Genomic DNA, 15,733 nt, shown 5'->3' on the forward strand with positions numbered 1-15,733 from the left:
GCTAGTTGCTCCTCCCATTGGAAACAGGCTAATGAGTAACGGAGTAGTTAAAGTTGCTCTACCTTTGTGTCTATTGCTCCAGGGCGGCAGCCAGGGTCTGACGGTGGTGATCCAGGGCCAGGGTCAGACCCAAGGCCAGCTGCAGATCATCCCCCAAGGCGTGACGGTCGTCCCCGGCCCGGGTCAGCAGCTGATGCAGGCAGCCATGCCCAATGGCCTGGTCCAGCGCTTCCTATTCACCCCTGTGCCCCCTGGCTCCACCTCTGTACCGACCACTACTACCCCCACAAAGTCTACAGTAGCCCAGACTGCCCAAACCCCCGCCGCGGCCCCCGCACACGTCCCAGCAACTGCACCGGCCCCCGTTCCCGCCTCGACACATCTTATAGCACCGGCCCAAACGCAATTCTCAGCTCCTGTCCAAACCAAAATCGTGGCTCCCATGCCTGCTCCTCCAGCCCTGGCCCAGATGCAGTTGCCTGGCCTCGCCCCGGCCTTAGCCTCTGTCCAGACCCATGTTCCGACTCCCTCCTTGGCCTCCGTTCCGGTTGCGACCGTGGCCTCGGCCCAAACGCTAGCCTCTGTCCGTGCCCTACTCCCATCCCCCGCTCAAGTCTTTGCGCCTGGCGTCACCCCTTCCTCATTCCAAACCCCGGTCCCGTCCCTAGTAACTCCGGCCCATATCCAGGCTGTAGCTTCTGTCCATGCCGCCATGGCCGGCGCCGCTGTCACCGCGGTAACCTCGACAACACCTTCAGTGCCAGCTCTGGTAGAGCAAAGAGCAGCTCAGCCACAGATCCGGACGACTTTCATCACATCTAATGTCCAGGTTCCAGTCCAGCCAGCTCAACAGGCTGCAGCTCCGGTCCACCCCCCTGTCTTGGGGCCACTGTCCACCCATGTCCTGGGCCCCATGTCCACCCCTACCCCTGCCTCTACCGCTGCCCCTGTGTCCGTATCTGTGCCGGTCTCTACACATACACCCCTTAGCCCTCAGATTCAAGGACACATTCCTCCTCAGACTCAAGCGTACACTCCGGTCCAGCACTCTGCAGCCATACCCATACAGCAGGTGGCCCAGGTGACGACCTCACCAACGCAGGTCCACATGAAGGCTCTACCCGTCTCTTCACTTGTTACTCAGACGGCAGTGAGATACACCCAGCCTCAAATCCAACCCCAGCCCCAAGGCCAATACCAGGTTCAGACTCAACCCCAGCCCCAAGGCCAATACCAGGTTCAGACTCAACCCCAGCCCCAAGGCCAATACCAGGTTCAGACTCAACCCCAGCCCCAAGGCCAGTACCAGGTTCAGACTCAACCCCAGCCCCAAGGCCAGTACCAGGTTCAGACTCAACCCCAGCCTCAAGGCCAGTACCAGGTTCAGACTCAACCCCAGCCTCAAGGCCAGTACCAGGTTCAGACTCAACCCCAGCCTCAAGGCCAGTACCAGGTTCAGACTCAACCCCAAACACAACTCCAAGTCCAGACTCAACTTCAGCCCCAGCTACAACCTCAGGCCCAAGCCCAGTACCAGGTCCATACTAGACCCCAATACCAGGCCCAGACACAGCCCCAAGCCCAATTCCAGGCCCAGACTCAACCCCAGCCTCAAGCCCAATTCCAGGCCCAGACTCAACCCCAGCCTCAAGCCCAATTCCAGGCCCAGACTCAACCCCAGCCTCAAGCCCAATACCACGTCCAGACTCAATCCCAGGCCCAAACCCAATTCCAGGCCCAGCCCCAAACGCAGTACCATGTCCAGACTCAAGCCCAATACCAGGTCCAGACTCAACCCCAAGCCCAACACCAGGCTCAGACAAAGATCCAATACCAGGTTCAGACTCAACCCCAGCCCCAAGCCCAATACCAGGCCCAGACTCAAATTCAGCCTCAGCCACAAGCCCAGATCCGGGCACAGATTCAGGTTCAGCCTCATGTACAAGGCCAACAAATACCACTCATACAGTCCCAAGCTCAAATCCAGGCCCAGGTACAAGCCCAACTAAACCCCCAGGTTCGAGTCCAATTTCAGCCACGGCCCCAAATTCAGGCTCAGCAACCGACCCAGGTTCACGCTCAGCCCCTGGCTCAGTTTCAGCCCCAGGCTCAAGCTCATACTGTACTCCAACCTCAGCCTCAAGCCCAACTCCAGGCACGAGTGCAGCCTCAGTACCACCCCCAGGTCCAGGTTCAGTTTCAACCACAGGCACAAATCCAGCCTCAGGCTCCGCTCCAGCTCCAGCCTCAATCCCAGGTTCAGGCGCAGCCTCAGCTCCACCCCCAGGTCCAAGTCCATTTCCAGCAGCAGCCCCAGGCTCAGCAGCAACAGCAGCAACAGCCTCAGGTTCAAGCTCAGCCACAGGTTCAGGCTCCACTTCAAACCCAGCCCCAGGTCCAAGTTCAGTTCCAGCAGCAGTCCCCGGTCCATCCTCCTCAGCAGCAGGTTCAGGTCCAAACCCAGCCCCAGGTCCAGGTTCAGTTCCAGCAGCAGGCCCCGGTCCATCCTCCTCAGCAGCAGGTTCAGGTCCAAACCCAGCCCCAGGTCCAAGTTCAGTTCCAGCAGCAGGCCCCGGTCCATCCTCAGCAGCAGGTTCAGGTCCAAACCCAGCCCCAGGTCCAAGTTCAGTTCCAGCAGCAGGCCCCGGTCCATCCTCAGCAGCAGGTTCAGGTCCAAACCCAGCCCCAGGTCCAAGTTCAGTTCCAGCAGCAGGCCCCGGTCCATCCTCAGCAGCAGGTTCAGGTCCAAACCCAGCCCCAGGTACAAACCCAACTACAGGTCCAGTTCCAGCCTCAAAACCAAACCCAACTCCAAGCCCAACCCCAACTCCAGGTCCAATCCCCGATCAGGCATCAGCTGATCACCGTTCCCGGTCTCCAGCAGCCGGTCCAGCTCCTCTCGGCCCTCCCGCCCCAAATCGCGGCCCAGATCCAGGCTCAGATCCAGGCCCAAGCGCAGCAGCAGGGCGGGGCGGTTCCTCAGCAGATCAAGCTGCAGCTGCCCATCCAGATCCAGCAGGCGGGGGGGGGCCCGGTGCAGGCCCACCAGATCCAGAACATGGTGACTATCCAGGCGCCACCCGGCGTCCAGGGGCAACTCCAGAGGATCCAGCATCAGCAGCAGCAACAACAACAACAACAACAACAACAACAGCAGTCGCCGCCGCCGCCACCGCAAAAGAAGAAGAAGCAGCAGCAGCAGGAGACCAAGAGGGAGCAGAAGGAGCAGAACCTGCTGGTGTCCAGCCCTGGGGACGCCGTCCAGAAGGTAGGACTCCAGATGCAAAGCAAGCATTGCTTCCATCTCTTATCTGTGATGAGTGTAAAAGTAACAGAATACTTAGTGGTGCACGATATATCAGCCGCCGATATAATATTGGCCGATATGGTCCTTTTTTTATTTATTTTTTATTTTTTACACATCGGTATCGTTCCGATATCAGAATAGGGCCGATATAAAAAAATAAAAGAATTAAAGAAATGTTTAAAAAAAAAAATGTATTAAAGAAATTTATATAAATTTTTTGGTGCTGTCAGGCGATTAAAAAAATGTATCTAATTAATTACAGGATTTGTAATTAATTAATCTAATTAATCACATTTTAATCTCATAACCATTTTAGGCCTGATATTTTATATTCTATAATCATATTTCAAATAGCATGTGTCCGGATGGCAGAATTCAGTACTGTATCTACAAAACCTTCTGTTTAATCATCTTCCCTTTAATCATTTGCTTAGATTTTTCAGGTCTGGTCAATTTTAGCATGGTGTTATTCACAGTAAAAAACATTTTTAATTAATTTTGAGTTACTTTTCATAACGCGATAATTTGCTGTGTAATTAATTAATCTAATTAACGCGATAAACTGACGGCCCTAATTTATTTACATGTTTTGTTCTTGAATTGTTTCAAAATATCAGTAATTTCTGAAAATAAGTTACAAACGTTTAAAAAATAAATAAAAAAAATGCCCTTTGGAAAATAGCTCTTTATTTGATTATCATAAAAAAGTGTTTTCTATACAGAGATATCGACGTTGGTAAATATCGGTATCGGCCAGAACAGCAATATTAATATCGGTATCGGCCACAATTTTCACATCGGTGCATCACTAAGAATACTGAAAGGGAATTGTCTTCACCAGGCGACGGCGAAGCAGAACGCTGTGGCAGAACACCTGAAGCAGAGGAAGAGCCTGGTGGCGGCAGAGCGGGAGGAGAACCAGAGGTAGAGCTTTTAGAGCACAAACCACCAATGAATGAATTAGCCTCTCTCTCAAACCCCCGCCCTCTTTTCTTGATCCTCCACTCACAACTGTTGCTTCTTTCGGACCGAGGGAATCAAAGACCTAACGGGCACTACATTTTTATACTCAAAAGTAGGGATGTCCGATATTATCGGCCGACCGATATTATCGGCCGATATCGGCAGTAAAATGTGATATCGGAAAATATCGGTATCGGTAAATTTTTATTTTTTTTTTTCATTTTATTTAACCTTTATTTGCCCAGGCAAGCAAGTAAGAACCAATTCTTATTTAATTTATTGTCAAAAGTATGCATGTTGGTTTAATTCAACAACAAGAGATATGTAATGTTAATTTTTACTTTTTTAATTATCATATTTTGCACAGATAATGCTTACATTTAGAAAGCCTTTTGAATGCATCCAGTGAAATTATTAATTACCTGAAATTATTCAGTTTTTTTGGGGGGAAACCCTGCATATATCGGTATCGGTTGATATCGGTATCGGTATCGAAATTAAGAGTTGGACAATATCGGAATATCGGTATCGGTAAAAAAGCCAATATCGAGCATCCCTACTCAAAAGTAGTCCTTTGACTTCTCCAGTAGTCCTTTGTTGACTTCTTCAGTAGTCCTTTGTTGACTTCTCCAGTAGTCCTTTGTTGACTTCTCCAGTAGTCCTTTGTTGACTTCTCCAGTAGTCCTTTGTTGACTTCTCCAGTAGTCCTTTGTTGACTTCTTCAGTAGTCCTTTGTTGACTTCTCCAGTAGTCCTTTGTTGACTTCTTCAGTAGTCCTTTGTTGACTTCTCCAGTAGTCCTTTGTTGACTTCTCCAGTAGTCCTTTGTTGACTTCTCCAGTAGTCCTTTGTTGACTTCTCCAGTACTCCTTTGTTGACTTCTTCAGTAGTCCTTTGTTGACTTCTCCAGTAGTCCTTTGTTGACTTCTTCAGTAGTCCTTTGTTGACTTCTTCAGTAGTCCTTTGTTGACTTCTCCAGTAGTCATTTGTTGACTTCTCCAGTAGTCCTTTGTTGACTTCTCCAGTAGTCCTTTGTTGACTTCTTCAGTAGTCCTTTGTTGACTTCTCCAGTAGTCCTTTGTTGACTTCTCCAGTAGTCATTTGTTGACTTCTCCAGTAGTCATTTGTTGACTTCTCCAGTAGTCATTTGTTGACTTCTCCAGTAGTCCTTTGTTGACTTCTCCAGTAGTCCTTTGTTGACTTCTCCAGTAGTCCTTTGTTGACTTCTCCAGTACTCCTTTGTTGACTTCTTCAGTAGTCCTTTGTTGACTTCTTCAGTAGTCCTTTGTTGACTTCTCCAGTAGTCATTTGTTGACTTCTCCAGTAGTCCTTTGTTGACTTCTCCAGTAGTCCTTTGTTGACTTATTCAGTAGTCCTTTGTTGACTTCTCCAGTAGTCCTTTGTTGACTTCTCCAGTAGTCCTTTGTTGACTTCTCCAGTACTCCTTTGTTGACTTCTCCAGTACTCCTTTGTTGACTTCTTCAGTAGTCCTTTGTTGACTTCTCCAGTAGTCCTTTGTTGACTTCTCCAGTACTCCTTTGTTGACTTCTTCAGTAGTCCTTTGTTGACATCTCCAGTAGTCCTTTGTTGACTTCTCCAGTAGTCCTTTGTTGACTTCTCCAGTACTCCTTTGTTGACTTCTCCAGTACTCATTTGTTGACATCTCCAGTAGTCCTTTGTTGACTTCTCCAGTAGTCCTTTGTTGACTTCTCCAGTAGTCCTTTGTTGACTTCTCCAGTAGTCCTTTGTTGACTTCTCCAGTACTCCTTTGTTGACTTCTCCAGTAGTCCTTTGTTGACTTCTCCAGTAGTCCTTTGTTGACTTCTTCAGTAGTCCTTTGTTGACTTCTTCAGTATTCCTTTGTTGACTTCTCCAGTAGTCCTTTGTTGACTTCTCCAGTAGTCCTTTGTTGACTTCTTCAGTAGTCCTTTGTTGACTTCTTCAGTAGTCCTTTGTTGACTTCTTCAGTAGTCCTTTGTTGACTTCTTCAGTATTCCTTTGTTGACTTCTCCAGTAGTCCTTTGTTGACTTCTCCAGTAGTCCTTTGTTGACTTCTCCAGTAGTCCTTTGTTGACTTCTCCAGTAGTCCTTTGTTGACTTCTCCAGTAGTCCTTTGTTGACTTCTTCAGTAGTCCTTTGTTGACTTCTTCAGTAGTCCTTTGTTGACTTCTCCAATACTCCTTTGTTGACTTCTTCAGTAGTCCTTTGTTGACTTCTCCAGTAGTCCTTTGTTGACTTCTCCAGTAGTCCTTTGTTGACTTCTCCAGTAGTCCTTTGTTGACTTCTTCAGTAGTCCTTTGTTGACTTCTCCAGTACTCCTTTGTTGACTTCTCCAGTAGTCCTTTGTTGACTTCTCCAGTAGTCCTTTGTTGACTTCTTCAGTATTCCTTTGTTGACTTCTCCAGTAGTCCTTTGTTGAGTTCTCCAGTAGTCCTTTGACTTCTCCAGTAGTCCTTTGTTGACTTCTCCAGTAGTCCTTTGTTGACTTCTCCAGTAGTCCTTTGTTGACTTCTTCAGTAGTCCTTTGTTGACTTCTCCAGTAGTCCTTTGACTTCTCCAGTAGTCCTTTGTTGACTTCTCCAGTAGTCCTTTGTTGACTTCTCCAGTAGTCCTTTGTTGACTTCTCCAGTAGTCCTTTGTTGACTTCTCCAGTAGTCCTTTGTTGACTTCTCCAGTATTCCTTTGTTGACTTCTCCAGTAGTCCTTTGTTGACTTCTTCAGTAGTCCTTTGTTGACTTCTCCAGTACTCCTTTGTTGACTTCTTCAGTAGTCCTTTGTTGACTTCTCCAGTAGTCCTTTGTTGACTTCTCCAGTAGTCCTTTGTTGACTTCTCCAGTAGTCCTTTGTTGACTTCTCCAGTAGTCCTTTGTTGACTTCTTCAGTATTCCTTTGTTGACTTCTCCAGTACTCCTTTGTTGACTTCTCCAGTAGTCCTTTGTTGTCTCCAGTAGTCCTTTGTTGACTTCTTCAGTAGTCCTTTGTTGACTTCTCCAGTAGTCCTTTGTTGACTTCTCCAGTAGTCCTTTGTTGACTTCTTCAGTAGTCCTTTGTTGACTTCTCCAGTAGTCCTTTATTGACTTCTCCCCTTTGTTGACTTCTTCAATAGTCCTTTGTTGACTTCTCCAGTAGTCCTTTGTTGACGTCTTCAGTAGTCCTTTGACGTCGCCAGTAGTCCTTTGTTGACTTCTCCAGTAGTCCTTTGTTGACTTCTTCAATAGTCCTTTGTTGACTTCTTCAATAGTCCTTTGTTGACGTCTTCAGTAGTCCTTTGTTGACTTCTCCAGTAGTCCTTTGACTTCTCCAGTAGTCCTTTGTTGACGTCTCCACTAGTCCTTTGTTGACTTCTTCAATAGTCCTTTGTTGACTTCTTCAATAGTCATTTGACTTCTCTAGTAGTCCTTTGTTGACGTCTCCACTAGTCCTTTGTTGACTTCTTCAATAGTCCTTTGTTGACGTCTCCACTAGTCCTTTGTTGACTTCTTCAATAGTCCTTTGTTGACGTCTTCAGTAGTCCTTTGACTTCTCCAGTAGTCCTTTGTTGACTTCTCCAATAGTTCTTTGAATTCTTCAGTAGTCCTTTGATTACTTCTCCAGTAGTCCTTTGTTGACTTCTCCAATAGTCCTTTGTTGACTTCTCCAATAGTCCTTTGAATTCTTGACCCCCCCCCCCCATTTCTGTGGCAGGATGATTGTTTGCAACCAGGTGATGAAGTACATCCTGGACAAGATCGAGAAGGACGAGAAGCTGGCCGCGAAGAAGAGGAAGAAGGATGAGGTGGTGGAGCAGAAGCGCTCCAAGCAGAACGCCACCAAGCTGACCGCCCTGCTCTACAAGCACAAGGAGCAGCTGAAGGCAGAGATCCTGAAGAAGAGGGCCCTGCTGGACAAGGAGCTGCAGCAGCAAGTTCAGGTCAGTACTGAAAGACTTCACCTTAAAGATGATAATGTAGGTTATATTGTTCCAAGTTATATATTTTGTCATATCACTCAACACTACAGTTGATGCTACATTGTTGCATTTGTCTGACCTCTTATTTCAACAATAATAACTTGGTTTGGTTACCATTCACATCTGAGTCAGTACCAGTTCCTGGAATTTGGTACCCTATTTTCTGAAAATCCGCCTAAAAATACACACCTAACTAAGTAAATGGAAGATTGCTCCACTTCTACAAGGACCCTTTGCATGTTCTTGGTATCTAGGGACATCTATGGATCTCATGGAATGTATTCCCAGTGCCAGAGATATTGTGTCTGTTACTAGGCTTGAGTAAATTGTGATGAAACAAAGGAGAATATAAATTATGATTTTTCTTTGCATCTTTGACAGTGAATAACACCATGCTAAAAATGACCAGACATGAAAACTGCCACTGAGCTCGTTTAGCACCTTCTTGAGATCATGTGTACAACAAATCTAAGCAAATTAATAAAGGGAAGATGATTAACCCATTGAAAACCGGGAAACACATTTATTTGTGTGTATATACAAGCTATATAATGCATTATTAGTAGGCGTTGTAGGTCTAAAGGGGTTAAACATAATGTTTTGTAGATACAGTACTGAATTCTAATAAATTACCTTATTTTTGTGATCAAATCTTTTTTATTTTGTTTTTCAAACATGAAACATGAAACAAAACATCTCACAACACAATAATAATAATAATAATAATAATAATAATAATAATAATAATAATAATAATAATAATAATAATAATAATAATAATAATAATAATACATAAAAAGACATCCCAAAACATTAACTTAACACAACAATGACTAGACAATAAATGAGACAGACCGTACAGTTAACATCCCAAGCCCCCTCCATCACCACCCACCGCAGCCACGATCCCCAACCCTCGAGGGCCCCGAGTCCGGCACCCCAGCGAGTCAAAGCATCATGCCCCTTTAACACCACGACTCGCCGAGGCCCCGAACCAAGGGCCCACCCCGAGCCTGTGACCCTCCGACACAACCAAAGGGGCCCAGAACACATACATAACCAGTTATAGAAGACACCAAAAGAAAAAACGATACACATGGATTCTCGCTCGCTCCCCCCCCCACCCCCGCTCACCCCAGGACCTCAACGTGAGCCACATCCCCAATGCACTATTTAGTCATCAAACATTTCCAAATGTATATGCGTTCTTTTATCTTTGCAACCGCTGCTAACCATATCGCGATTGTAACGGCCAAAATGGATTAATGTGCAGTGGATTTATGTGACCAGGGGGTGGCGCTTCTTTTATTTAAGCGTCAGGTAAACCTGTAGGAGGAGGAGTTTTGACCCGGAAAAGGGCAATGGTTTTTGACCGCACGCATGCACGTACGAACACGCCACAGGGCGAAATGTTTGTAGGCAATTAGATATCGTATTCATTATTATTTAATCAGTTTAAGGAACAAAAGCAAGGATATTCTGTTTGCACGGTGAAGCAAATAAATATCATTTTCCAAGTAAGCTGCCTGCATTGTGTCATTGGGACAAGGACTGTTTTGGTATGAGACCAGGAATATAACGGCGCGTCAGCCAGTCTAACTACGGGATCAAAATTGCTCAGTAGCTCCGTATAAGACGGGAGCTCCTTTAATAGCGATATTCGACTCATTAACCCCTATAACCTGTGCAGTGGATATCTCCAGATAAATCACATCAAGATAAGTGAGAATCCATACCTTCTGGCATAATTTATCTGGGTGTATCCATCTTGAGGCAATACAATTTTTGGCGGCTGTGAGGCCGGCTAGAATGAGTCTCTTCACATGTATAGAGGTCGGTAATTGAGAAACATCATTCAATAACAATACAGAAGGCAGAGCAGGTATGGTCAGAGAGAAAATATCTGATAGCTGGGAGGTAACATTTTCCCAAAAGAGCTCAACAGGAGGACATTCCCAGTACATATGCATAAATGTTCTGGTGGCACCGTTTGGACATAAGGTACATCGAAAGTCAGGTCTGAGACCCATTAGATTCAATTGTCTAGGGGTCAAATAAGTCCTATGAACTAAATTTAGATGTATCTGTTGGTGATCTGGGTTGTGTGAGGACAGCCGGACATTTTCCCAGACTGCATCCCAATCAAAATCTACATCCTTCTCCAAATCGTATCCAGGGGGAGGTCCTTATACAAGGACGTAAGTAAATGGCGATAAAAGTCAGAAACGAAGCCTCTCGATGTCTCTTTGTCATAAAATAATTTGTGTAAACGGTGACGCTCTAGTGGAACATCCCATGGGACTCCATGAGCCCTCAGAGCTGCTCTTATTTGTAAAGAAAAGAAAAAGGAGGTTCCGGGGAGATCATATCCGTTGGATAGATCTTGGAAAGAACGGAGACCAGTTATCGAAGATATCCCCCAACGTGTGGATGCCTTTCTTTTCCCATCTAGGGTACCTAATAGGTTGCTGTCCAATAAGGAGTAAATTGTTATTAAATAGAGGGGAATGCATGTGCCATTTATGACGGTTAGTACACGCTTTCTTGGTGTCACGCCAGGTCTGGATCACATGTGTGATAAGAGGGCCAAATCGTAATTTGCATTGCTTAATTGAAATGTTGGTATACACAATATCCTGAAGTCTATGTGGGGACACCATCTTCTCCTCCAATGGTCGCCAAGACACGGCTGCTTGAGCGTCAAACCAAGTGATCAGAGGTCTCGGAGAGAAAGCTTGAAAATAATATTTAAAGTCTGGAAATGCTAAGCCTCCATCGAGTTTACTTCTTTGGGCAGTTGATCTCTTCAAGCGCGGGCGTTTATTGTTCCAAACGAATTTATATGAGGCAGAGTGCAATTTCTGCCAGTAACCAACAGGAGGAGGCAACGGGAGCATTGAGCTGATAAAATTAATTCTGGGTAAAATATTCATTTGAATTATTGACGCACGGGCCTGTAATGAATTTTTTTATTTGGACCATCTGTTGAAGTCATTCGTAATCCTGTCACCCAAGCTGGAGTAATTATACCTTACCGTCTGGCTAATAGTGGGGAATATTTCAATCCCGAGACATTTAAAGTGCTCCACCATAAGTATGTTTGCAGGTAGGATGGTAGCCTTCGCAGGCTCATTAACACTTTGAGTGCCACTCACGGCTTTTCTCGGGTTTACGCCCCGACCGTTGAATGCCACGGTCATGAGTATTCTCGGGTATTCCTTTTTATTTTTTTTTATTAGCGATCTGAAATCATATTGCATCACGCGAGCCTACCGTTGGAGAGCCAGGGACCGCCGGCGATCAGATGTGAAAAAAGCGCCCCCTATCGTCTCCCAGATGGTAAATCACCCTTTTGGAATGGACTCAATGAAAGTGAATGGGAGAACGGATTTCTGACTCCACATTTTACTTCTCACTGATGCAGCCGGGGTCTACCAGAGTTCATTCTGGAGCCTCTGAGCCGCACGGATCATGTGTTATACTGTACACACGATGGATCAATACATTTATCGATTTTTTCGAATGGCGATCGGAAATTGGAATAAACCATTTGGATACCATCTGACCTCAGGTAAGGAATCTATGTTATCAGTGTTAAGATAATCAGACTTGTTTTCACGGATATATAAGCGTTTATGTGATATGTGATATGGCTGTTTTGACTGTAAAAGCCATGAGGAAATAAGAGCAGCGATTATCAGCGCACGGCACGAGCGTGCGTGCGCACACATATACTATCGATCATCTAGCGTTTATTTGAAAACGATTCATAAATAGGCCGACAAATGACAACGTTCTGGAATATTCCAGTAAAAGGCGATTATCATAGGCATGGGTTGTTTTTCCCCGGAAAACGGGTGATTTTCAAAATGCTCTCAAACGGAAATGAAGCGATAAAAATACAATCTGCCTTGCCAATGTTGACTGGAAAATGAGTCTTTGATAAGCGACGGGCAGATTAGACACATAGCCGTAATTTAAAACATAGATTAGGCGATATTAACGTTAACATTGGCCGTGGATGGTGGCATTCAACTGGGTAAAAAGGAAAACACGGCCGGCACTGAAAGTGTTAAGTGGAAGAAAAGCAGATTTTGGCCAGTTGATCTTAAAGCCGGACAGGCTGCCAAACTCATCTATCACGTTGAGAAGATGAGGCAGAGAGACGGAGGGATTCTGCATAAACAGGAGTACATCATCTGCGTATAAGCTGATATGGTGATGTATGCCCTGAATTGAAACAGGAGATATAATTTGGGATTGTCTTATGTATTGAGCTAGAGGTTCGAGGGATAAGGCGAAAAGACCGGGACTAAGAGGGCAACCCTGTCAAGAAGAGCGCGAGACAGAGAAGAGTGGCGAGCAGAACTTTCCCGTTAAGATCATGGCCGAAGGCCCTGTGTAGAGAACTTTGATCATATGAATGAAACGCTCACCCAATCCCATCCTTCTAAGAACTGCCAACAAGTAAGACCACTCCAATCTGTCAAATGCCTTCATTGCATCCAAGGACATGACCGTTGTAGGGACTGCAACATCCTTGCTGGCATCAATCACGTGCAGTAACCGTCTGATGTTATCAGTAACCAGGCCGCCTCTTATGAAGCCGGTCTGATCAGAGTGAACTAGAGATGTCATATGTTTTTGGAGTCGGGTGGCTAGAACCTTGGCACATAGCTTAAGATCGGCTCCGAGGAGACTTAGGGGCCTGTAGCTCCCACATTCGGTGGGGTCCTTATCCTTCTTGAGTAAAACCGATATAAGCACCATATTGACGTCTCTGGAGAAATTGCCCTCTTTGATTGAGTGTAAAATCATCGAGAGTAATAAGGGGCCGAGTACATCCCAGAATGCAAGATAGAGCTCCGGTGGAATGCCGTCCCATCCGGGAGCCTTGCCCTGTTGCATATCTGCAATTGCTTCTCTAAGTTCAACCAGTGTGATAGGCGCAGCTAACAGCTTAGCACTATCTTCCGAGATCTGTGGTAGGTTGATTTGATCAAGAAAATCATCCAGCTTGGTATGATCAAAGACCACCTCTGACTTGTACAGGTTGGAATAAAAAGAGCTAAATGTATCATTAATCTTTTTGGGGTTGGTGGTTACCTCCCCCTGTTGGTTCTTAATGGAAGGGATATCCGCAAATTGCTCACTGGCACGTATCTTCATAGCTAGTAGGTGACTAGGCCTGGAGCCGTGAAAGTAGTAGTGCTGTCTTGTTCTGTGCATCTGAAATTCAGATTGTTGTCTTAAAATGGAGTTAATCTCCTTTTTCACTACCTTAATTTGAAGCCCCAGTCGACTAGAGTAGTTGTGCTGCAATGAAGAGATCAACGTGGCATGAAGCTTTTCCAATTCCACCAGCTTGGAGAGATGTCCCTTGCGGAGATTAGATGCAAAGAGAGTAATGTTACTTCTGGTAAAACCCTTAACCGAATCCCATAGAATTCTTGGGTCCTGTACCGAACCAGCGTTAAACTGCAGGAATTCAGTGAGCTTCTCTTTAAATTGCAAGTTAAACTCTCCGTTTTCATCTAGGGGCGCGGGACTGAGTGAACCCTTAAGTAGGATAGCTTTGTGGTCTGAAAGTGCTATGGGCAATAAGTCAACATCAAAGCTATCAAAGAGACGTGGGGAAGAAAAAACATAATCAATCCTGGAAAAGGTCTTATGTCTCGACAAGAAGAAGGAATAATCTCTCGAGGATGGGTTGAGCGATCGCCACATATCGATTACCCCCGTGTCCTTAGACCAGGCCTGTAGGGCTGTGGTAGCTTGCTTCTGATCAGAGGTTTCAGTGTCATTGGACCTATCAATCAATGGATCCCAAACTGCATTAAAATCAGCTCCTACTATTAGTGAGTAATCAGGTAGTTTCAGCATATCTGCAGTGAGTACAGCATAAAAGTTAGCGTCATACACATTAGGGGCGTATGCAGAAATCAGCGCAATTTTCGGGTTATAACATTCTATTTTAGCAATAGTAATTCGGCCATCAGCATCAGACCACACATCTAACAGTTTAATATTCAAATTTTGCTTCGCTATTATGGCTACCCCACGGGCCCTGGTGCTAAAAGAAGAAGAACTTATGTTATGGTAAAATTTATTTGCCAGTCTTGCGTTATCCGCCAATAAAAGGTGTGTTTCACTCAGTAAACCAAGGTCCACTTCCTTCCTCTTTAGCCACGTTAGTACACATATACATGCTGTATATCTAGACCCCCTGTATTCCAGATCAATATGCTCAAATTAGCCATAGTCTAAAAAGGCTGCAGTATGACTGAATGTAATTCGGAGTAGAACACCATAATAGATATATATCCACTTGTTAAGGTCCCATTGAGTTCCGAGCGTGAGCGTGAAAATAAAACAGAGCGAGTCGACTGGAAAGAAAAACAAAAAACAACACAATCACCCATTCCCTCCCCCCTCCCCCACTTCAGAATACTTGTCCGGTATCGATCAATCATCAGTTGGTCAACCTTGACCGAGCACAGCAACCACAACAACATTATGTATCTTAACCATACTAATAACTTGTAAGGAATATTATAACAATTTAGAAAAAAGGAAACCACTTCACTCAACTGAGAGAAGAAATCTATGCAATGTTCAATGCGAAGTGCAGACGATAACAACAGGTGCATTAAAACATAGCTCGTCTGAGTTGAACTTGAGAAAAAGCCGGACAAAAAAGTCATGGTAGACACGTGGCATTGGTAATGTTAGCTAGGAGAGCTGGACAACCAGCATGCCTTGAGCTTAGCTTAATCAGGCTCAAGGCCTGTTATCCTGATTCACGTAGATAGCTCCGCCAAGAGAGGGCCATCCCCCTCGACCGGCAGATACGTTAGCACATAGCTCGTTTGAGTGAAACCTGTGAAGCACAGTTCGTCCAAGTGCAAACCTGAAAAAAGACAATATGCATAACAGTCCAGTGCGAAGTTCAATGCTCAGACAATAAAAAGACCAATGCGTTAAAAAGCACATGTCGTCTGAATTATACTTGAAAATAGTCAATGTGCATACCTATTTCTGGAAATAAACAGCATAGATAAACCATGAGTGTTACTGTTCTGCTGGGCCGAAAGGTGGTAGGCGAGTGGAACGTTAGAGTTAGCTGAGAGAGCCCGAAATTTTGCCTAGCTCGCGCTTAGCATACCAAGGCTCCGAGGCCTGTCACTCCCCGATGCCCGTAGCCTGCTCCGCCGGGACTGGCTCTCCATCCTCGGACGTGGGGGGGGACGTTGTGTCGCGTCGAAGGAACCTTTCCGCCTCGGACGGCGACGTGAATAGGTGGTTGCAGGAGACAGCTCCGCTGCCCCTCTTGATCTTCAGAGTCGCAGGGTATATTAGGTAGACTTCTATGCCCTTCTCCCGAGCAATTCCCACAGCCTTAGAGAAGGCCCTGCGACATCTGGCGGTATGGTCGCTGAAATCCGCGGCGAATCTGAGGGTATAATTACCCACTTTTGCAGGGTGTTTCCTGGCCTCTTGTAGAATAGCCTGTCG

The 15,733-nt window shown here is 45.7% G+C and overlaps 1 protein-coding gene across 1 annotated transcript in view; it reads left to right on the forward strand.

The window, feature by feature from the left end:
* The window catches only part of bptf (bromodomain PHD finger transcription factor), a 152,842-nt gene that overhangs the window by 113,834 nt on the left and 23,275 nt on the right, over window positions 1-15,733 (forward strand). Inside the window, exons 23-25 of the mRNA XM_084329267.1 lie at window positions 83-3,268; window positions 4,149-4,231; window positions 7,954-8,179. Of these exons, the coding sequence (XP_084185393.1) occupies window positions 83-3,268; window positions 4,149-4,231; window positions 7,954-8,179 (3,495 nt within the window). The remainder of the gene's footprint in view (window positions 1-82; window positions 3,269-4,148; window positions 4,232-7,953; window positions 8,180-15,733) is intronic.

The sequence above is a fragment of the Notolepis coatsorum genome (assembly GCF_963971535.1).
Source record: "Notolepis coatsorum genome assembly, chromosome: 14".
Taxonomy (NCBI): domain Eukaryota; kingdom Metazoa; phylum Chordata; class Actinopteri; order Aulopiformes; family Paralepididae; genus Notolepis; species Notolepis coatsorum.